The sequence below is a fragment of the Cheilinus undulatus genome, linkage group 24 (genome assembly GCF_018320785.1).
Source record: "Cheilinus undulatus linkage group 24, ASM1832078v1, whole genome shotgun sequence".
NCBI lineage: Eukaryota > Metazoa > Chordata > Actinopteri > Labriformes > Labridae > Cheilinus > Cheilinus undulatus.
Window position 1 is genome coordinate 13374408 of NC_054888.1, and position 24392 is coordinate 13398799.

The window sequence follows — 24392 nt, forward strand, 5'->3', positions numbered from 1 at the left end:
AATAAATCAAGTATTTTGAAGTATATTCTTCATAATTCAGTTCTGAGGAGCAACTGAGTCCTTAGACCAGGACTCATCCCCACCTTTTGATGAGAAATTTTGACCTAGAAACACTAAACCACTTGAATTTATATCCAAACGATGATGCCATTTGGACCTTGAAAATCACCACGTGTCACCATCATATGTTGCTAAACTGATGGCATAAATTCCAAACCTTGCACTTCTACTTCTTTTGTCTTCAATTGCAACCAGTATTAGCTACCCTATCACCTCCAAATTTAGCCCTGAACTTAATGGCCCTTTTAGTCCCAACCTTTTTTATCCCTAAACCAACTCAAAAAGGTTCTGCATCCCAGTTTCGGGTCCAAACCCACCTGTTGAGAACCATGGTCTAAGATCACATTATCGGATGGAAACAGACCTATTCTGTTAGCTGACTTGGTGTCAAGTGACGTCACCACTGAGCTCAACAGTGACAACCTTCTTTTTACACAACCGTTACTTAGCTGTTGAAGCTGATGGACAAGATCTGTGGGTAACATTAAGCTCTACCAATTTAACACCAGATATCCACAGCATGAATCTATTTCCAATTCATCTCGGAAATCTCTCATTCAAGGTGTTTGGGAAAGGAAGGACTCGTCATTCATTATGGGCCAATTAGAGTGACAAGACAAATTGAGGTACTAGGAATGCGCTGCCCTGATAGTAACCAGAGCTCGACAGTCTGAATGAATGGTGGAGCTTGTTGGTGGATAAACAATGCCGATGCCAGGTGGGAGAAGTACAAAAACATCAGTGTTGCTCTTTGCTCTTTTTTATAAAGAAATGTGGCCCACTACTGATAAAACTGACGCTATGCTATAGCTACATGCAAGCTAAATGCTCAGCTGCACAAGCCTTTGCTTTCGGTTTCAAGTACAACTAAACCCTGCCTGTAGCTACCACCTCAATAAGTCTCAAAACTGGGTCACAAATAGTTCAGATTGCAGCTTTGCAAAATGGATCTGCCTTCATTGAATCTGGACAGTCCATCTGCTTTGCAAGGCTACCTATTAGTCACCAAGATCAGTGGTTTTGAATAGTTTTTTCAACCAAGTTCCAACTAAGATTGAACCAAAATGTCAAGGACACCCTATCTCTGCAAAATAGCCTCTTTAACATTGGTACAGTACCTCTTATCAGCTCAGTATTGAGGAACTCTAGTATTGTTGGTAATGTAGTTCCTTTACCCAAGGTTGCTAATACACCTTGAGTTGTCTTAAAGCAAGGTTACTAACATACAAGCTTGTGTCTGCTACAAGACTATATACCATTGTTTGTACATGTTTTTCCCTGCTCTATCGCCCTGTATTTCCTGTCTCTCTTGAGCTGTCCTATCAAAATAAAGGCAACAACCTGAAAAAATAATCTTTAAAAAGACCATTATTTTCATTTGTAGTAGCAAAATAGGGGAGTTTCATGAGTAGAGGTAGCTTCCAATGATAAGAGACGTTGCTGTGACACTCTCAGATTGTGGGTAGTGTAGTTATTGGTAGTCACAATGACAGCAAATTAAGTTTGGCACATAAATCAATAAAGCATTTCTGAAACACACTGAACAAAGGTCTTTGAGTAGGAATAACAAGTGGAGACCTATTTCCTTTTATTTGTATTAATGAAAAAAATAAAATATGTGTTCCTCATGTACTATGTTTTCCCATTTAAATTGACTGTCGTTTGAAAAAGGACTGCTAAATCACTAGTAAAAACCATACATGGAGTTCCACAGGTAAAAGCCGGCTTCACCAAGCTGATGCCGCGGTGATGCTCTAGGATCATGGGTAGTGTAGTTATTTTCCCAGAGCTTGCAAATAAACCATGGTTTTCATAGAAGAAGGTTGATAACATATGAATTTGTGTCTTCTACTGGAGCATGTACCATTGTTTGACACTCCCAGGTTAAATGTCCCTCTGAAACTCTGAGGTTTAGTTACTCTTTAAGACATTTCAGTTATAGTCACTTCAAAGTGAAAATAGTGTCATCAAGTCCACATTAATTAGATCTCTGCCAAAGATATTTCTGTATTTCTTTAACCCTTTACCTACTAAGGCTAAAAATGGCGATTTGGACATATTTTGTGATTATGGCTGTAAAATGATCAGGAAATGCCCTAAGTCTGAGAGCTTTGGTCCTTTTTCCCAGGAGATCTTGAACTTGACTTTTCAACATCTGGTTAATGATTATTGCACACTATATGAAATTGTTAGCAGTTTAAAAGAAGAAAAACAAGAAAAACGGATTTGTTTTTCACTGCTTTTATGAGAAGAAATTTTGTTATTGCTCATGAAGTTTTGATTGGACATTTGAAATGTGAACCTAGACATGTTTAGAACAATCACCAGTCATTTTTCCAGTCTAGGTATCTGGGTGTGCAAAAGAGAATGCTGCTCACATACCTCAGTTCAGAAGATGCATCCTCCAAATTGTTGTCCTCCTCTATGAACTGTAGAGGCTGTTTTACCATTCTTGATGGTCTTCCCGACATTATAAATGTGTGTAATAAAACAAAGACACGCACAAATGCCACTATCTAACGCTATTTTTTGAAAACAAAACACCACTCTTGCTCGCTCTCCTTTTACTCTCTTCATTTGCTCTCCTTTCTCACTCATCTTCTGCCAAAGCTGCTGTATTCGCGGTGCTGTTCGACATTACTGTAATATATATATATATACCACACATCATATATTGCCGGAAAGCACAGATTCTCAGCTCTTTGTCAGCGTTGGAATTTTTTAAATTGAGCAAACTTTCGAGGAGTTGCAGTGTTGAGAATCCGTGTAGCGGTCTCTTCAAACTTCTGGTGTATTGTTATGAAGGCCCACATAATATGGCTGCGAGTACCGTAATGGACCATATATGTGCGCATGCCCACAGTTCTCAGCTTATGGTAATAATAGTTATGGTAATAATACTCCAGACATATAAAACACAACGCCACCGCTGGCTCCATAGGTAAAGGGTTAATCAAAGCCAAACTGAGTCTTCCACACCTTAACATATTCATCTGAGAGATTCTCAGTACAATCGCCAGCCGCTCATTGAAGCAGCTGGAGGTTAAGTGTCTTGCTCAAGGACGCACACTTTGTACCTGTTAAAGAAGAAGTGATCATGATTTATTCATTTTCTCCTTTTAGCTCCAACAGACTGACTGACCTTTAAACTGTCCCCTCTTTGTTTCCGCTGGATCATTTCTGCAACAATTTTATGCTTTAAACTTTATCATATACTTCACTTTTTGTGTTATATTTCAACATCTTACTCTTTTCACCCTTTTCATGTGACGCAAAAGTTACTGTGGACCAGTGCAGTTTTATTTTATAAGTTAATGCTTTAGTATGTTGCATCTCTCCCTTGGGTCGTTTTGTGTTCACTACAGTGCTTCAATGAGACAAAGCTGAAGCTAGTGGTGGGATGTCCTTACGTCATTACGTCACAGCCTTTTTTCCACTTAATGTAAACAAAAGCCATGTGTCGCCCAACCAATGCATTCAAGACGCTTGTTAGCAAATTAAGCCACTCTTAAAATGAGTCCGGGGTTGACTTGGAGAAGCATGCCAAATGTCCTTAGACAATTTGGCTGGTGAGCATATCTGTCAAAAAATTTGGCAGCAGTCACTTAAAAACATACGTTAATGAACTTAGCGCGTGAACATAAGGGGCTTTTAAGATTCTACCGGTGTTACAGTCTAATTTGTGACCATGTAAAATAACTAATGTTAAATAGCGCTGTTTGTGAACATTACTTTGTTACATTTTCATTAAAGACGTTAGAATGTTTTTTATTGTGAGGAAAAGAACAAAAAGTATTCACGAGGACCTAAACTACGTTTTCACAGACAAATGGCAAATGACCACCAATAAACACGGTGACTCTTTAGACCGTTACACCTGTTAGCATAGTTGTTAGGGAAGCTCTGGCAGCAGAATCATAAAGGAGAGAGCAGCTTGCTAAAACAAATTAGAAGGCTTGAGGTATGCGAAAACGTGTTTCCCTTAGTTTAACGAGTGGGACAAAACTGTGGAAATTGAACGAGTTGCTGAATTAGTCGATGTTTTTGACGCCTGTGATGCTTGCGGATAGGGTTGCCACCTTTTGAGCATAAAAATAAAGGACGTCCCACAATCCTCTGGGGCAAAGCCATCACGAGCCAGAGGAATAGGGTGCCTGTACCATGACTACTATTACCACTCTTTGAGTTTTGTTGTGGAGGCCATTGTTTCCTTTTTGGGGTGTTTTTAATAGGGCTGAACCATTTGAGAAAATTATCTAATTGCAATTTTTTTCATCCAGTATTTTGATTCCAGTTTAACATGTGATTATTCTTCAGGTTCCTCATCTTATAAGCCATTCTATATTATAACACACAAGGCTATTTTCCCCCAGAAATTTATATCCAACAACCCAAAATCTACAAATAAATGTTCCAAATTTCTAACAAAATAACTAAGAATTATAAAAGTGCCCGCTTCCCAAAAAATCAAATCAGCATCCCAAAAATGTACAAATAAATTCCTCAAATTTTAATTAGAATACTAAAAAAATCAGAGCAACTTCTTAAAAATTTACAGACATTTCCCAAGTGTTCATGAAATTACCTAAAGTTCAAACCTAATTCTCCCCAAAATGTACAAATAAATGTTTAAAAATTTCCCTAAAATACCTACAAATTTCTCAACAAATTTCCAAAGAAATTCAAATTAAAATTCCTAAAAATTTCAAGATACATTTCTCAATTTCCACCAAAATATCTTCAAATTTCTTGGCTAATTTTCCTCCAAACCTCAAATGGATCGAACAAAAATGACTTATTGCAAATATTTTGTCTTATATTGCAAATTTGATATGATTTGTAATGAAGGGAGTGATGATTTTCTGGATTTATTTTGAAGACAAAAATATACAAAAACAAGGAAAGTAGGAACTTTTGTCAATTGTTCTATACAATATTGGCACTTGAATGTTTGCAGTATGTGTAGAGCAAAACACCTCTGCCTCAAAAAATGTATAAATGCAACAAGCATCAACAAATCAGTGGCAAAGTAGTACGTGACGCTATCATTATGCTAGTTAGCGCCCCATGACTTAAAGCAATGGGAAAACCCTTTAAGATAGCAAAAGAGGATATGTATTCCTATTATTTTGTAATTATATATTATTTAAAAAGCCTGGAGCCTGCAGCAGCTGCTGCTTATGTTCTAAGTAATGGTAAAGCTGTTTATAGCATGATACTGTGCAACAAAAGCATGAGTTTTAACCACTTGTATCTACCTGGTTGTGACGAAGTCATCATTTTTAATGTCTTCTGAGCCCACAATTGAGGCTCTAGAACTAGAGGCCATGATTGGAAACATGATAAAATACTTAATATTTGGCTAAAGTTATTATTTTTTAAGGGCAACTACAGCATTGCACAGTCATTTAAGCAGTTGTTAGTATCAACTATTGACTAGTGCAGCTGTTTGATGAAAAGAACATTTTTTACTTTTCTGACTTTTTCTAAATGGAAAAAACTCTAGCAAAAAAAACATTTTTATAAAGCACAAAGCCTCTTTTGAACATTTAATAACTGTTGTGTTTGTGTTTAAGTGTCCTTGCTGTTTACCTCCTCCATTCAGTCATTTAGCATCTTTATTGTTTAGCTTGCACACAGATGGTAAATAAAAGCCTCCACAAGTTTAACTGGTTCTGAACAAACATGATAAAAATCTAACTTAATGTGAAAATTTCTTTAACCTTATATATCACACGCCTGGTTAGGCTGTTGTAAACAAACAAGTAGCAGAGAATACAAGCATGTGTCCCACCATTATGCATATACTATGAAGCTTAAACATGGACAAGCATCAATGTAGCCGCTGTTCTTTTTTCTTATTAATTTCCCTGCTGAGTCCAATAAGAAAAGACATTAAGTCAGCACAGTATTCCAGACCACACTGGAGTCATTTAGTGTGCCGCAGCCCATAATACAACGCACAAAAACAACACAAGAGAGCTCAGACGAGACTGAAACACTCTCTGAGAATATCAAGATGATTTTCTTCAGCATGACCAAGTCTGAGGAGTAAGAGCGTTTGAAGAATTTCGACTACAGACAACAAATGATTCACTGAGCGATAGTTATTTCAATTATAGTCTGCTATGTCTATCCAGTGCAGCACTTCAGCAACACTTGAAGGGTTTTCTATAAAAAGTGCTGCCATGTTTTCACCGGTTTTGCACCATAGATAGAAATAGCTCCAAAGTCAAGCTGTTTGCACTTAGCCTCTCCGTTATGGGATCAGCTGACATTCAAAGTTGTAAGATTACACACATGCAGCATCAAAGATGAGCCGAGGTGTGAATTTTGTGAAGGTCACTGTCAGTTGTGAGTTGTTTGCCACGTTTTCCTCCCCTCCCTCATCTCCTGTGTGCTGAAGTTTGTTTGTTTGTTTGTTTGTGCAGGAAAGGGCAGCAGCTGGAGCCGTCAGAGCAGTATTTTTTCACCAAGCTGGATGGTGGGCGGAACATGTTAACTATCCGCAACATCCGGCAGGGCGACGGGGGAAGCTACACCTGCAGAGCTACTAACAAGGCAGGATCACAGGAGAGGGAACTGTTCCTCAAAGTGTTCGGTAAGGATGTGATGGTGATTATCATCAGATCAAAGTGTGTATCAGTGGACAAAACAAAGCTATGTTATGGCTAAGTTTGAACTGACTGGAAATCATCTTAGGAGAGGTTGAAAGTCTCTTTTATGAAAAGGTGAATCAACTTTTCAATGTTTATTGTCTTCAAGAAGATTTCAAAGATGCAGTCAAGCAGCTGGCATGCTTTTACCCCTTATCCATAAATAGAGAGTTGATATTAGTTCTGAAAAGCATGGCAATAAACTTTTACGGTTATAGGACGGGTTGAAGTGGCTTCAGTACAAAAATATAAACTATACAAGCGATTTATGCTTAAAGCTCACCGGTTAGCATGGTTCATTTGTAACTGTAACACCCTTTAGCAGTGTCATTAGAGGATTAGAGGAAGTAGAAACCAGCCTGGCAAAAGTAGAGGTTCTAGCAATGAAAAGGTGAATTTCTCCTGATTCTACAAGCCAAAAAAAGTCTCTGAATTACACATTTGGCTGAAGTAGTAGATGTTGTTGAGCCCTGTTGTATTTTGCTTATATTGAGCTGAATACAAACAGTGAGTGACATTCGTCCGTTGCTATTTCTTTGCTAATTACAACCCTAAACTCTGAAATTAGTGCAATGACCCTGTTGGAATTAAAACAGCTTTATTTCTACAACTACTACCAGTGCTGGAACCAGCATTGTTTGCACCTTAGCGCCCATTAGGCTAAGGCCATGTCAGGATCATGGTACAGCTGTAAAATGGGCTGTAACAGTGATGTCTATCAGATACAGAAAGATTAAACAAGAAGAAAAAAAAAAGTGTAAATATCAGGGGCTGACTCTAGCCATGCAGGTCTTAACAATAGGTGGCGCTTTGACCAATATGTTGAATATGGTCTTTCTATGGTTTTTAGGCAGTTTGCACTATGTATGTTTGAATAAGACTAACTTCCTGTTATATGACGAGAGGTCAAGCTCTGAAGTACTGCCAGAGCCACGCCCCTTAAGATTTGTACCTGAGCTGAATGGCTTTTTTTCTACAAGGTCTTTTCTAGCTCTACAACATTTTACATGGTTTTGAAATGTCCAATTTAAGAAATCTTCAAACATTCAAAATGGTCAACTTCCTGTTGATTTGGCGATATGGGTGTAGGAGGCTTTTTGGTAGGTCTTGACATGATACATATGCCTGCCAAATTTCTGCAGGGGCTAGATTTTTGAATATTGGGGGGTCAGGTCAGGTGTGGAATCAGTGTTGCTCAAGTAATCTGCTTGAACTAGCATCACTGCATTTTGTGTGCAGCTCTGTGGGTTTTTACCACCCTCTGTTTTGCCATGTTGAATTTGTACTTGTGCAAGGCACATTAGCTGAGCTCAGGCTGCAGTGATGATTGGGGATTCCAGACCCACAGCCCACTAGTCACTCTGCCTACCACTGTGGGTCACTTCTTGTCTTTAATTGAGGAGTCTTTTCAACCCAACCAGCACCACAAGCTTTGTATATTTATCAGAGGACCTTCCATTTTCTTTAAACGCAGGATTGGGACCTAAATGGGGTGAAAACCTGTTAAAAAGTGGCTTTAACCCAGCTGGCTTGGTCTGTTGCTATGTGTCCTAGCAGGTTGTAAACTGTGAAACAACATTTTGCAGCACAGCATGAATGGGGAATGCATTGTGTGATGTTGACTGCTGTACTTTCTGTCTTGAAACTGCATGTCTCAGCATTTTATATTGGTTGAGCAGGTTTTCAGGATGCGGACAGCATTTGAGATGTAAGTAGGTATTAAGTGTGTCTAATAAGCCGGATTTTCTTGTAATTTTTATCTGAACAAGTTAGTCTGAACATGGGACTTGGCAGCTGTTACAGCTTAAAGCATTGTTGCACTTTTGAAGACGAGCAAGTTTAGGAAGTATGGGTTTATAATTCAGCCGTCGTGCCTTTCCAGAGCTGTTTTATTAGAATGCATTACATCTTCAACAAAAGTTAGGACAGATCTGCAAAGCTGAAAAACAAACCATAACTTTCTCCATGGATAGATATCACTTTAGTTTTCTTTTATTTGTATTCTTTAGATGGTCTGATCCTTATGAAAAGCCTCCTGTCACTTAAAAACTTTGTTTCTATTGTACATTATCAGCCAGTCTGAGCTCCACCAAAGCTTTTAAGTGTAATAGCATCGACCAGGAGTCAGTGAACAGTGTTTTTTTATTGATCTATAAAGGTTTATTGTAAGAAGCTCCAACTATTCTATTCCATGAATTGCTTCTTTTCTCCTCACGTCTAAATATGGCCCTCAGCCTCCCACAATATCAGCTGCATCAATATGATATATTCCTGAAAGGAAATATATCATTTATTGCTTCATATTTCATTTACTGCAGCCCCTAATAAAAAATTTCAATTTATATTTTCATAAACCTGCTGGCTATTTCCTCTCCGATCGCTCCGATAGCGCACGTTGGGCTCATGAAAATGTATGGAGATTTGTGCTCGAGTCATCAACATCCTTTCAAGATGCGAGGAGCGCTTGTTCTTCAAAATGCACATTTAAATGAAGAAGTTAAGAGGGAGGGAGGAGTTCACGGTGCGGAGGAGGGGGGTGGATGGCGTTGTAAGTTAGTTTTATTAGCCTTGACAGCACAAGTGAGAGGAGAACAGGACATTTCAGTCAGATGAGACAATATGCAAGAATGTATGCATTGTCAGGGCTTTATTCTCAATGTCAGATATGTTTTCAGCAGCTTTTGTTTCTCACCTAAAAAAGAATATAAACTCCTTTTTGAATGCTTTTTTTAATGCTTTAAGATGGCAAACATTTCTTCAGATTGCTCTTTCTATAAAGCATATGATTACATGATTTAATTAGCAGATTCTCAGCACAAAAGGACTGACAGATGCGACAAAAGAAGGTGTGAGTCCAGAGGAGAAAAAAGGAAAAATGTATCTCTTGAAGACACAGCAGTCAGAGGGTAATGAGCTGCTAGATATTCCCTCCCACAAATGGGTTTCTACTTGCAGACCTCTGCCCACGTGCTGCCACAGACCGCTTATGGTGGCATTTAATTGCCTGAAGACTATTGATTCCTGCTTTACCTCTTTGCATTTTAACACTTTAACATCTGTGAGCTCAGTATCACCACAGTGTGCCGTCTGGCTGCCGCGTAGAGACGAAATCAGCCCTGGAGCTGTTAATACTAGACGTTTCAGCCCCCGCGGCTGTTATTAGTCCTCAGGGATTATGTAAAGTTGTCTTACTTTTGAGGCTGCAGGTCATTCCTCCACACAAGATAACAAAAATCAGCATTTACACTGATAAAACTTCCCGGTTACAGTATTAGACTTGTGGCTTAAGGGGTGGTTGCTGTTTATCGCTTTAATTTAGTTTGAAAAATCTAAAAAATGTTTTATTAAACACAGTGAAACTTTGTAAAGAAACTCAAATCCCTTCAAGGATTAATTTCAATAGCTTTTTTATCCTTAAACCTGTGACCAAGTATGTGAAAATCAAATCAAGTCTTCAGCTATGTCAGTACATTCAGCATAAATAAGCCAGTATTAGAAAGCTAAAATTACTTAATGTAAAATAATCCATTAACAAGTGATACCTTGGGTGTCCTGACTCCCTCCTCTTCTCATTTTTCTACTTTACTTTATCATTGTTAATACTGTGAAGCAGTGGCAGACTCTGGATGTTTGAGGGATAGGGACAGAAATAATAAGAAGTGCACTTGCTGTATATGGTGGGGCACCAGGACACAGTCAGTTATCATACATTTATAGAGAAATAGAAACACTAGCTAAGATTGTTAATATATAATTATAACTCCAACATCTTTGTCATAAAGAAACAAGGAATTATTAGATATCCAAGCACTTATTTTACAAAGACCAGACACTGTGTCTCGGTGAGAATGAATGTTTTAACAAGGAGCTTAGTCAGGATGAGGGTAGCCAGAGCGCTGGGATAAGAGTGGAATGTACTTGATCATGCTTCGTCCACTTGTAGGGCACCCTGGAGGGCACTGCTTTGGTTTTTTTTTCTACTGAAAAGGCACCCTAGAGGGCAGTTTATTACATATTGCTCACTAGAAGGGCACTCTAGAGCAGTGATTTTCAGATGATCTAGATTCAGGATTCTTTAAAAGAAACCCTGACTCAAATTTCTGTTGTTTCTCAACCAGTTAAATTCAGTTGATAAGAAATGTCCCAGTTTGTGCCTCAGAGAGTACCATGGTTACAAAAACAGAGAGAAACATTAAAAAAATGCTTGTTTAACAGGGTTTTTAGATTTTATGGGACAATATCTTTCCCTTGACACACATCTGCTACCCACACAAAGGGACTCTGCTCTATTTCTGGGTCCTGAGACATCAATTTAGACCCACTGTTTTTGAGGGAATTTAGTTATCTTAGCCCGATCGAACAGCACCCTAGAAGACACTTTATTATTTAACATCTACTGGAAGGGCATTCTGGAGGGCACTTTACAATATATTGTCCACTTGAAGGGCCCCCTAGAGGGCACTTTACCACATTTTGTCAACTTGAAGGACCCCCTAGAAGACACTTTACCACATATTGTCCACTTGTAGGGCCCCCTAGAGGGGAACTTTACCACATATTGTCCACTTGAAGGGCCCCCTAGAGGGCACTTTACCACATATTGTCCCGTTGAAGGGCCTCCTAAAGGGCACTTTACCTCATATTGTCCATTTGAAGGGCCCCCTAGAGGGCACTTTACCACATATTGTCCACTCGAAGGGCCCCCTAGAGGGCAATTTACCACATATTGTCTATTTGAAGGGCCCCCTAGAAGGCACTTAACCACATATTGTCCACTTGTAGGGCCCCCTAGAGGGAAATTTACCACATATTGTCCACTTGAAGGGCTCCCTAGAGGGCACTTTATCATGTTTTCCCCACTGGAAAGCCACCTAGAGGTCGTCCTTGTCGTTTTGTCCTCTGAAAAGGGTACCATGTAGGATACTCAGTTATGCTTTGCCCACTTAAGGGGTATCCATAGGAACATTTGGCTCCTCAGAGGGCACCTTCGATGGCCATCTGTAATGTTTGTCTACCAAAAATGGCATCCTGGCGGGCACTTGAACATTCTTGTCAACTATAAGTGCATCCAAAAGGGAACTGCTTTTTTCCAGCATTTTTTTTCTTTCAAAGATTAGTACCCCCCCCCCCCCCCCCAGGAAGGAAGCCCATAGAGTGTTTATCTCGGAAGAAAGGCATTTTTAACATCATGATTATAACAAAATAAGGAAAAACCTTAAGTATTCAATGCTAATAGTTTTTTTGTTTTTGTTGTTTTTTTGGTGTTGGCATCGCCACTATCTGGAGCTTGCATGTTCTGAACATTGGTCTTTTGAAGGTGTTGCTGTTAGGGTTGTAAGCACTGTGTTGCAGAGCAGGTATGATAGCAGACATCTGTGTGTGCTGGGCTAGCACAGGCCCCGGGGCTCACCATCCAGCCTTCCTGGATGTAACACCAGTGAGGGGAGGTTCCCACTTAACAACCCTGGTGATTTCCTGGCTCTGGCTGTCCAGCGCAGTGAAATTGCAGGGGCCAATAAACAGGGGTCACTTAACTGAACACTTACCCTTCATATGGGCACTGATCTCATGTTCATTTAGAATCTATGGACTCAAAAATTACAATAATTGTAGTTTTTCTCCCTTTTGTTTGTCTGCATTTAGCTTGATTTAAAGCAGTAAATACCAAGTTTTTGCAAAAGAACAATGCATCTCTTCCTAAATCCTTCATTTTTCTGCAGAGGGATAAAAATTCATCACAGTTGAAGCCTCTGAGTCCTCTGCAGTCGGCCTCAACTTGCCTCTTTTTTGATTTGTTGTCAGCGCTGTGTGAAATACAGCTTCCCTCCCTAATGGCTTTTTCATAATTTAAACAAGTTGGCTGAACACATCATCGCATTGTACTCGTCTCTTTTCTTTATTTTTGTTGACTTACAATACCCAGTCCGCTGCTCTTTGTGGGAGACGTCAGCAGAATGAAACAAGACGGCGAAAAATATAAATTCCATTAGAAAAAACAAACCTCCTGCAATAACTTAAAATAAATCACAGAGTGATGAAATATCTAACAGAGACGCATCCGGCTGTGGATTTTGGTGTTAAACCCACAGCACTTTGCAGGGTTATACGAGGCATCAAGCATGACAGGAGAGAATCTGCGCTGACATTTGCTTTGTGGATGCGTACCGCTGAAACAACAAATACACACATCGTTATCAGATACAGTCAGAATCATATTTTGTTTTCTGATACCTGTCAGTGGGTGGGATTGGAGTTTTCTCAGCTGTCATATATTGCTATAGGGGGAAATATGAATTTTTAAAAGCAAAAATTTGTCTTTTTCTGCATAAATGGTTGAAGAAGGTTGAAAAAAAGGACTAACATTTACTCAAATGGTCAAAAAGCTCCATCAGCCCCATCATTAGGTTACTTTTGCTCTGACTGTGACACTGCTAATGGCTTATTCATAACATCAGAGCAATTTCTATCCTCTTTTTTTATGCAGTGAGTGTCAGGAGTGCCAACATGAGGTAGCAAAATGCAACATTTACAAGTCTAATTATTACAATACCTATCATTAATATAATGAAGTGTAATTATAGTTATTAACCAACGTCTGAGTGGGTTAAAAACGTGTTTTTAATTAAACTGAGTTAAAGAGAAACTTACTGGAGCTGATTTGAATTTACAAACTGAATCTAATAAACTGCACTGGGTAAAACTACTCCAAAACCTAGAAGGTCAAATTAATTCAGGATTTTTATCTGTTAGCACACAAACGCCTCCCGTTCTTTCTCATTTGGAGTTGAAATGTTTTAGATAATGCGTTATTAATAATGTTCCCTGCAGAGTGGTTTTTGCAGCACGCTTGATAAATGAGACATATTCCATTTAATATTTGCATGATGAAGGGCATCGGGAGCACGAAGGCAGCAGATAAGGTGATGGTGGAGAGAGCTGGTTCAGACCGGTCTCACTAGTTTTATCTGTGAGTGTGCGTCTGTGTTGTGTCATTGTGGGCAATGTCTACGTGTGTGTGTTATTCCTATACAAATAAACAGCTAAAAGTTAAACTGATACCGGCTTTCATTTCAGCACCTTATTTCTTCATATCTGGTAGGGAAATTTTCCCCTAACAACATGAGATGACCCTTCAGGATCTTGATATGTCACCAGTAGTCTGCAAGATCATTTACACACATTTTTGAAGTAAAGAGGCTGTAATGGTTTGCAATGTCAACTCAATCAATCTTAATTGTACAGTACCAACTCACACGCAATGATATCTCAGGACACTTTACAAGCAGGCAGGTCAAAGCCTTACTCTTTGTTATATTATTTGCAACAACCCAACATTAATCCACCATGAGCTAAGCTTTAAACAACATTTAGTGTAGTTTAAGTGCCAAGAACACCCCCTTAACAGGGAGAAACATTTAGTAGAACCAGAATCATGTTGAACAGCCATCATCTGACACTGAAGCATTACAAAGGGATAGAGTGAAATGCAGGAAGAGAGATGGAGGGCAGGGGTTGCAGAAAGAGAGAAGAGGAAGAGGGAGATGCAGATAGAAAGAAAAAGTAGATGAAGATAGAAGTTGGAGATGTTTAAAGGAGATGTTAAAAGAGAAACAAGGTTGAAGCAAAACATTGAGAAAAGGGCAATGCAGAAAACAATGGAAAGGGAGACAGAAACAGAGAAGAGGGAGATGCAGAGAGATAGAAGTAGGAGTGGCTGGAGAATAGAAGTGGAAGATGCTAAGAAAGAGGAAGATGCAGAGAGAAGAGGGAGACGCAGAAAGAGAGAAGGAGTTGCAGAGTGATGGAAGTGGGAGATGCCAAAATAAAAGAGGGAGATGTAGAAAAAAACGAAGATGAAGACAAAGAGAGAAGAAGGAGATGAAGAAACGAGAAGAAAGGATACATTTATTGCTTTACTTGCCTAAATCCATCATAAACTTAATTTCTTGGCCATGGCCACAGTGTTAGTATTAATGGTACCAATATGTGATGCAAAAACTAGGTTCCTGTTTCCAGTCAGACAGGGCCTTCCTGTGCATAAGTGGGTTCCCTCCCGGTACTCCTGCTTACTCCCTTTGACCAAAAACATGCTTGTTAGGTTTATCTGTGACTCTAAATTGTCCATTGATGTAAATATAAGCATCAATGGTAGTTTCTTGCCCAGGGTGTACTCTGCCTCTAGCGTGATGACGGCTGAGAAACAGCATACTGTAGATCAGTGGTTCTTAAATGGTGTGCTGGAGCACACTAGTGTGCCTTAAGGCAAGTCTAGGTGTGCTGGGGGAATTTGTACCATACCATACTACAACTTTATGGCAAGTTCTGTAACCAGGCCTGCCCACAGATCTGGCTGGACCCCTGAAAAACCCCAGATAATGGGACCTCCCCAGTTGGGATTTATTGATGAAATCAGCGTATGTGTGTTGGATCAGTAGCATTGGTGCTAGCATCCTGCCTAATAATTACCTGACTAAGAGCTGAGAGGCATGGCAAGCTATTATTGGGTTGAATTAGTGCAAAAGTTATTAATTCGTGCTATTTTTAATCAAGTTAAAAAAAAAAAAATTCTACCAATTTTTGCCACTTATTTTGACTACTTTCTTGCCACTTCTTATTACTACTTTTGACACATTTTGGCAACTTTTTTGGAACTTTTTGCCACATGTCATCCATTTTTACTACCTATTTTCCACTTTTCGCACAATTTTGCTATTGTTTGGCCATTTTTTGCCATTTTCTCCCATCACTTTTAACCCCTTTTTACCACCTTGTAGTAACTTAAACCCTTCTAACCACTTTTTGCCCACTTTTGCCCATTTTTCTTATCACTTTTATCCCATTTTTACCACCTTTTTACACGGTTAATCCATTTAGGCCAATTATAACCTATTTTTGCCACTATTTTGACACTTTCAACAAATTTTTGGCCAATTTCAACCTATTGGTTGGCCACTTTTTACCAATTTTAGCCCATTTCTGACTTTGCTTAGCCACTTTTTGCCATGTTTTGTTATCACCTTTAACCCATTTTTGCCACCTTTTGCCATCTCCATGATCCCCCAGTTGGCTGGGCCCAAGAAAGCTCTCCCCTTTATCTCCCCTTTTACACCACCTTGACTGTAACATTATTGAAAAAGTCTGTTTTGTATCAATTTAAATATGGTGTGCCTTGAGATTTTGGCTTAACCTTAGGTGTGCCTTGGGCGAAGAAAGTTTGAAAACCACTGCTGTAGATGATGAATAGAAATAGAAAGACCACGATGCATTCGAGTAGCATTACATTAAGTTAAGACAATTTTCAAGTCTTAAACACTTTTAGTCCCTTGAGTAGCCATTTTGCCACATGGCACTTCACCTGAACACTCTTTTCCAACAAAAACCCAGACACCCTACCCCTAGATGTAAACATTCAAAACAAACTGGGACTGAAGCAACCATCTCAACCCTAATATTTTCTACTTCCTCTTGACATGTGAAACTTCATAAAACAGGCTAAACAGGCTTGCTAATACGCCGTCCTTGACCTGACATGTTGATGAAAGTTCCTGGTGCATTGCTGTGATTAGTTTGGGCTCAGGCACTAATAGATATAACACAACATCACCTTTTTGATTGATAGCTGATGGGCTCATCCCATTGTTTTGTATTGGAGAGGGCGGGTTTGTCATACGAGGTCAGTTTACCTCTTTGCAAGCTTTTAAAACCTGTCAGGGACGTAACTATAGCTTGAAATCAACAAGTTGGAGACCCCAGGCTTCAGCTTTGATATCATCTAATGTCTGATGTCATGAATAAGAGGAAAAGTGATTAGAATTTAAAATAATGATCATGTTTTCTCTACCTTTGAGCATCGATCTCTTCAGCAGAGGTCCTGTGTGTGCGCCTGTTTGTATGTTTGTGTGACCTCCATGTTTTACAACCCCCAAAAATCCCCTGGTGATAGCTCCTTTACCCGCAGGTTGAAGCCATGTGAAATTGCCGAACACTCCCCACATCCCCCCCCGGGTGGTGTTAAAAGCCCTCAGTACAGTAGTAACTATTTTTCCATTCACTTCCTTTTTCCTTTTTGGATTTTCTGCTGTGCTACTTTGCGAGCACCCTGTTAAGGACCTCTCTGCAGTGTGTGCGGGGCCAAAAGAAGCAATCCATGATTCATGTGACATGCTCGCTGCCCCCGACATGCTTGGTGTTTCAGGGTTTTGCTTATCAGAAAGAGACGAGCGGGGGGGGGTAGCGCCTCCCCTCCAACGGCGAGCTTTTGCAGCACTTATCGCAGTGCTCGCTCGCGTCAAAAGCGCTTCACGCCACACTGGAGAGGCAGACAAAATCTATATTTACTTCAAACAAAAAAACAGCACACTGAAGGAGAGTTTTGATATGTTTTTGTGCTTTAAAACTTCAGCAAAGACAGTTTTTGTGTTGTCATCTGTGCTGACAAATCAACACAAAAAAATAGGCCAAAGAGTGACTGCAGTGTAAAATGATCTCTGCCTGGACTGTCAACACCAAAGTCATGCTTCAGCTCTGTATTTAAACCCCATGGAATAGCCTTCATCTACCTCCCTTATGAGCCAACACTTCCTCTCCTCCTTTCAGTTTCTTTTTTGCTCTTTCTTTTAGTTCTTCTTTGTGTGCTTATTTTTCCTCTCTTTCTTCCTCCAGTCCAGCCCCACATCACCCAGCTGAAGAATGTGACAGCCGTGGAGGGCAGCGCCGCCATGATCTCCTGCGTGGCTGACGGCGAGCCTCTGCCGGAGATCTCCTGGAGGAGAGCCAGCGACGGGCAGACCTTCGTGGACGGAGACAAGGTAGAGACTGCCAAAAAGTCCATCTGGCTCTATGTGTGGGTGCATGTGTATGCATCATCATACAGCAGTGGCTGATCTGTTTGTAGGACACAGGGCGTTACTTAGAAAGCATATGAAGGGCGTGAAGGAGGGGAAATGCTTAGAAACATGCTATTTCACTGACATTTACCGATTACCAGTATCAGCATTTTATTCTCCTGATAATAGGCCAAAATCAATTCAAAGGTGTGCTACTTTGTCTTCCTCTCTGTCTTTGTTATACTATCCACATATCTAATATCCTGCACACAACATTATCTGCCTGGCTTGATGTCACACAGCTACCAAAAAAATCAACACTGCAGCCTGGGTGGCACTGACACAGGGTGTGTGCAGCATCACTTCCTGTTTCCTGCTGCTACAGTATAGCTCTGCACTGTTTTCTCTCTGTAGAGCTAGTGTATTTTTTAATATGCAGTTTTACTTTTGCCACATTAACTCCATTTTGCTTGTCATGATGCATGCGTATCGGCTCCAAATATGAGCACTGCTAATAATCGCTATTGAGATCAGCCCTAAAAACCCAATATCAGTCAACCCTTAATAAATATCCTTCATCTCTGGTGGGAGGAAATACAGAAGTGATGAAACCCCGCATTTAAGACTCATTGACCTTTTTGGACGCAGTACATTTGTACTGTAATAAATTTACATTATCTTTACTATTGTCAACTTGGCTGTGTTTGTTGTGCTTCCTTCTCCAGCCAGCTTAGTTCCTGACTGACTATTGTTCCGTTACACATGGCAATCAACAAAGTGTGTTCCCTCCACACCTCCTTAGTAGTCGGTTGAACTAAATATCAACCCTCTGAGCCCAGTATTGTCATATACGACAAGAATAGACGTGTTACTCCAAGTTAAATAACTTTTGAACCATATATTGTTGCCATTGACTTGTGTTTTTCCCCTGAAAGCCCTCTGTTGTGCCATTCTAATGACGATATCCACGCCTTTTTATCTCTTACAGAATATTTTCCAGCAAGGCTGGAACTTGGGTGACTTTCCAGGGTCTTTAAAGATCAAGCCCTCACCAGTAACTCCAATACTGATATTTGATAATCCATTTTTCAATTGTTCCTGCCACTAGCAGCTAATAGCCTTCGCCACATTGTCTGTTGTATCCCACAATAGATTAGTGCAGGAAGGAGTCCTTAATGGCAGAAGTAAGTTAGCATTTTAGCACCTCCAGTTCCCACACCTGACAGTCTGTGGGGTTTTTGACTGTTTTCATTTAAAATTGAATTGTGTATCTTTTCACGTCTTAATAGAGGAGGTTGCTAAAGGACGGATAACAAGGACTACAGCGTTTGCTGGGAAGCTTCTATGACATCATCCCAAGTGAGGCATCTGAGCCGGCTGCTCACTCATATCCGTGGGTTATGGCGTTAAATTCAGTTGACCGTGTTGTAGTGCAATATAGCACGGCATTAGCTTTTTACTTTCTTCAGTTATATTAACGAACATGATGCTTATATTATCAATTTATTAAGATTATCTCTAAGAACAAAAGGTGTAAGTTTCACGAACTGTAATTTGACACAGATTTTATGTTCAGCAATAATCCAAAAACCCATTGAAATATTCCACACAATTATCACAAGTACCCCATTTAAAATATTTGTATTTGTATATATATTTGTATATTTGTATATATAATGGCATGTATTTGGAAAATGTTGGCTGTAAATGACTTTAAAATGCAGCCCTCTTTCCAGACTGGTTATCAGTGACTAAAAGCCTATATAAGCCTTTGGTAAAATGAAGTTTTCATGTACACACAGAGGAGCTTAAAGTTGTTTTTAGTCTGTTTTTGTAGACACTAATAAAGGCTCAGTATTTTTATTCATACAGAGTAAAATTTGGCTGTTAGTGCTTCCTCTTGATGCTAGTAAAGCAAATAGCTGACATTATAAGATGATTACTTGGATTTATACCCATTAAACGAAAAGTAAACATAATGTTTCCCATCTGCCGTACATGAGATGTTGCAATAACAACCAGTTAATGCAGGCAGTGCTGCTCAGAGCCTATTCAGAGGCAGATTCCAGTGATATTTACAACTAGCATTTAATGAAAAGATGTATTTTTTATACAACTGGCACACAAGGCCTCAAAGACTAATAAATTCAAAGCTGCCCTCCAACAACATGTGCTTTCACCTTGCTAGGTACTTTTTGAAGGCAGTGTTTGAATCTCCTACTTAATTTTCTTATTAAAAATCAGCATTTGTGTATTTTGATTAGCTTGTAGCATAAAAAGCAGTTAAACTCTTGAATTTTTCAGGGCAGACGTTGATACTTTTAGTTTACGCTATGACTCCATAGCATTTAATGTAATCCAGCACCATGAATTGAAAAGATACTCAGCATTCATCGTTCATTTTGTCCACAAGAACAGCCTCACAAATCAGAACGCGCCTGAGCTGCAGATGCATTTTCTCTGAAAAGTAATTAGTCTTGAAGGAGCTGCCATCAATGTCAAAATCACACGCACGCTCCTATCGCAGCGGCTGGCGCAGAAGCCGTTAGAAAAAGAAAGAACAAAGATGGCAGCCGCTCATATGCTCGGGAAAAAAGGTCACCGGCGAGATAAATGAATGTGTGCATTGGCTCGAATCGCTCGGGTTGATAAATCACAGCCGAAAATGAGAGTAAGTGCTTCTCTTCCAGCAGCAAATGCAATTATGGAAATGCGTCGTGCAAACCAACACACCTAAACATACGCAAAGACAAACACGGCTCGTGCAGAGCGGAGGAATGATGGATGGCGGCAGTCATTTGGGTTTAAGACGGGATGTTCCTCTCTCAATTTGCTCTCCAATCTGCATATCCACTCCCCACTCTCTCTTCCTCTCTTCTCCTCTCTCTCTTGTTGGAAGAAGGAGTTCCGTTATACTCACTGCTTAATGTTTCTCCCATTCTTCTCATTCTTTACCCACTAACACCTTGACCCCTCAGTAAGAGGATGTAATAGGATGCAGTTCCTGGAGTTTAATTATAAACTGAGGCAGGGGTTAGTTTCACTCCTTTGGTATTGTTTCGCCAAGAGCAAGGTGAGCACTGTAGCCTCTGTTCTCAGGACTTTCTTTTTTTTTTAAGATTTATCTTCGGGCTTTTATTCGAGATAAGAGGACAGTGGATAGACTCAGAGGGAGATTGAATTCCTGTATGTGATTTAAGACTTGAAGTGGGGCTGGGCAGTTAATTGCAAATTAGATTAAATCGCAATATGGCCTAATGTAATTTTCAAATCACAGAAGTTGCAGTATTTATTTAACCTGAAATATGTGTCAAAATACCATGCAATCATTCTAGTGCCATATTTTTAGAATAGTGTAGCAAAAATACTATTTTTTTTATTTTTGTATGTTTTTCTTATTAAATATGAGAATTATATAAAAATGACCATCCCTTTGATACAACAGTTCATATCCAATGTGCAAAAAGAGTTTAAAAATTATCACAGTTGGATCATTTTTAAAAATTGTTTTGTCCTAGTTTAATCTAATATTGTGTTTGTTATAGTATAGAATGAATTTTTGCTTGTTTTTGTTTTAAAATGCATGAGATGAGGAACTTAAGAAATAATCGTGTATTAAATCACAATAAAGGTTGTTACAGTTGACTAAAACTAACTAAATAACGAAAACAAAAATTCAATAATCATTTTAGTTAACTGAAACTAAATAATAACTCAACTTAACCAAAAAAAAAAAACCTAACTAAAACTATATAGTGCGCTTACAAAACTAACCTGAATAAAATCAAAATGGAGACAAAAATCCTTAGTTTTAGTCTTTTACACAACCATACTGACTGGCACCGACACCCAAGCCTGGGGAGAGTAAAATTCCCTAATCTGATTGGTTAAAACTTCACATAGTGGTAGTTTTTTGTCTGGAGTTGTATTGAAACATCATTGTTAAGTAAATAAAATGATAAGTGAAGAGTGGCCTGTTTTAATATGTCTTTAAAAATCTATTACGCTCACTCAGCCCTGACATCTATCCTTAAAAACTAAAAACTAACACTAAATCTAATAAAAACTGAACTAAAACGAAGCAGTTTTGCAAAATTAAAACTAAACTAACAAACCAGCTGTCAAAACTATTTAAAACTGAACTTAAATATAGCACAGAAAGTGAAAACGAAATAAAAATAAAAACTAATGAAAAATCCCAAACTATTATTACCTTGATCACAGTTGCAATGTTGGGTAAAGAAATCGTAATTTGATTATTTTACCAAATCGTTCAGCCCTACTTTGAAGCCCATTGAAAGCTGTCGCACAGCAGTGCCCCTACTTTGTTATTTAGGCATTCATTTTTTTAGTAGTCATCTTCTAAAAATGACCATGATTTCTACTCTAAAAATGTTTACAGCCTTATTTAATGTCTATTTTGGAATTGATAGCTTATTTCCTCAGTGGTAACACCATGCATGTGAATTGTTTGATAACTCATCTGTTCTGATTTTGTTAAGGCTTAGATCAAAAACTATTTGACTAAGGGAATGTCAGACTCGATCGAGGTTAAATGACTATTTTCCCTCCAGCTTCCTGTATTTGTTAGAAGTAAGGTTGATATAGCTTTTACAATATTGCAGCCAGTATTCCTAGGCTTTAAAGCATCTTTATACAAGTCAATGAGTGACATCACTGAGTGGTTGCCATACTTTTTATAGTCCTTTTGACTGACAGCCCTTTTAAAGCTCTAACAAAAACTCCAGTCTAATAAATAGTGTTTTATTTATAGTTTGTAGAACAAAATGGGGCATTTCAGCTAAAAATGCATGTATATCCTAAGAGCAAGCTATGATAATGTGCTACAGCTGACTTCATTTGCATCACTATAAATACAAGAATTGACGCACGGGTGTTGATTGTTGTTGGCAGAAGATAGCACATGCCAACATTAGAGGGCTTAGAATGTAGCGATGCATTCATAGCTTTGAGCAGTTATAGGACTCTCCAATATCACACTGACTCAAATTTAATAAGCCTTTGAGTTTAAATGGACCGTCCCTGCTCTGTCTTCCTTTTGCTTGTGCAGCTGTTTCTTAAAACATAACCAAAGATCTGAAGGTTATTAAAAGCTTTGGTGCTTTTTGGTGCTAAATCGATCTTGTGTGGATGCTTTATAACAGTGGTTCTCAACCTTGGGGTTGGGGGACACTAAGAGGAGGTCTCCAGATTCCCTTTGAAAAAGCTAAGAACATTTTTTGAATTCCACTGTTGCCACTTTACACCAATTCTGCCAAATTTGAGCCAGTTTTCATCATTTTTTCCCACAACTTTTAACATATTTTTGCCATTTAACACTTTTTTTTGCCATTTTAAACCCTTTCCACCATTTCCTTTCTGCCTGTTTTTGCCACTTCTAAACCAATTCTGGCCAAACAAGCCAAATGTTGCCTCCCTAGTGCCTCTGACACTATTGACCCCCTTTAACAACTTTTATGCAGATTTTTTCGCATTTTAACCACAGTTCACTATCTGATATGTCCATTTTTGCCCATTTTTTCTTTCTCAGTTAGCACTGTTTTGCCAGTTTATATAGATTTTTTCTTCACCTGATTTCCACCAATTTTTGCCAATTTAAAGCCTTTTCAGCCACTTTTTAATTCCCCTTTACCACAATTTATGCCCATTTTTCCCACTGTAACCCAATTTTTGCCTTTTTTCTGCTATTTTTTCCACTCTTCTGTAATTTTTGCCATTTCAAACCCATTTCTGCTACTTTTAAGATCCAATTTCACCACCTTTTCCACCATTTTTTTACCATTAGTAACCCATTTTTTCAATTTTTATCCCATTTTAATTATTTTTTTTAGTAAAATAGATTTTCATTTTCAAGAAGGCTATATACTACAAAAATGATTTTAAAAAGAGATTTTTTCCATTGATACAAGAGGTCATTTTTAAAATATGGATATCACAGCTTAACTTTACAATAGACCATGATTTTGTTGACCTCCATGGGCCCCCAGTTTGACTGGGCCCCAGAAAGCTCTCCCCTCCACTCTCACCTTATGGACGGCCTTGTCTCACACATGACTATTCTTGAATGTGCATGTGTTCAACCACTTTCAGGTACAGTGGGGGTCCCTGGTCTCTGGCACCTTTATTTTGGGGATCACAGCTGAAAAGGTTGAGAACCCCTGCTTTGTAAGACTCCCCATTTTTGCCTGTTTTTTCTCCTATGAGCAGCCTTTTCCTCCGCTGCTTAGAGATCAAGCTTAGAAACTTCTTTGAGCTCTGGCAAAGACATTCCTCAAATGAACCTTGGGAAAAATCAAGCTGTTTTTTCACCTATTGTTTGGTTTTTCCATTTGATATAAGGTCACAAAAGCAGCTTTTTGTGAGAACAGATAATAGTCATGTTTAGTAGAGGACACTGCTGTTGCTTTGCTGCGTGAACCTCTCATTGGGCCTGCATTTCCTCAAAGCAGAAAGCAGTTATTAAATGTCATTTTGCTGTTGTTGTCAGCCGTACTGTAATTATTACAGTGGTGCAAATATTAACACCCTGTATTCATCCTCCACACCAAAACTGTCGTACTGCAGTGTCTGACATTTACAGCTGGCATTTGTAATATGTGAAAATTCTGCTGCATTTGAGCTGAAATAACAAGAAGAGTCTATAATCCTGTTTAAGAGATTGTATTTGAGATTTGCCTTCATATTTTTGCCTTAAACTCACATGTATTTAAGTTTTGAGGTTGCACTGATCAGATACGGCTGGGATTTTATATTTCTGCTCCTCTTTCATCTCCTGCAGTTCCTCGATTTCATCAACTTCCACGTTTCTTTGCCGTTTTTATCTCCTTTA

General features: G+C 39.0%; 1 protein-coding gene across 11 annotated transcripts in view; it reads left to right on the forward strand.

Moving 5' to 3' along the window:
- Window positions 1-24392, forward strand: part of LOC121506408 (neural cell adhesion molecule 2-like) — a 475738-nt gene that overhangs the window by 372875 nt on the left and 78471 nt on the right. For all 11 annotated transcript variants that reach the window (XR_005991640.1, XR_005991641.1, XR_005991643.1 and 8 more), the window contains exons 7-8: window positions 6492-6661; window positions 17379-17524. Coding sequence is in view for 4 of the 11 variants with exons in the window: in XM_041782202.1 (XP_041638136.1) it covers window positions 6492-6661; window positions 17379-17524 (316 nt within the window). In the remaining 7 variants the exon portion in view is untranslated. The remainder of the gene's footprint in view (window positions 1-6491; window positions 6662-17378; window positions 17525-24392) is intronic.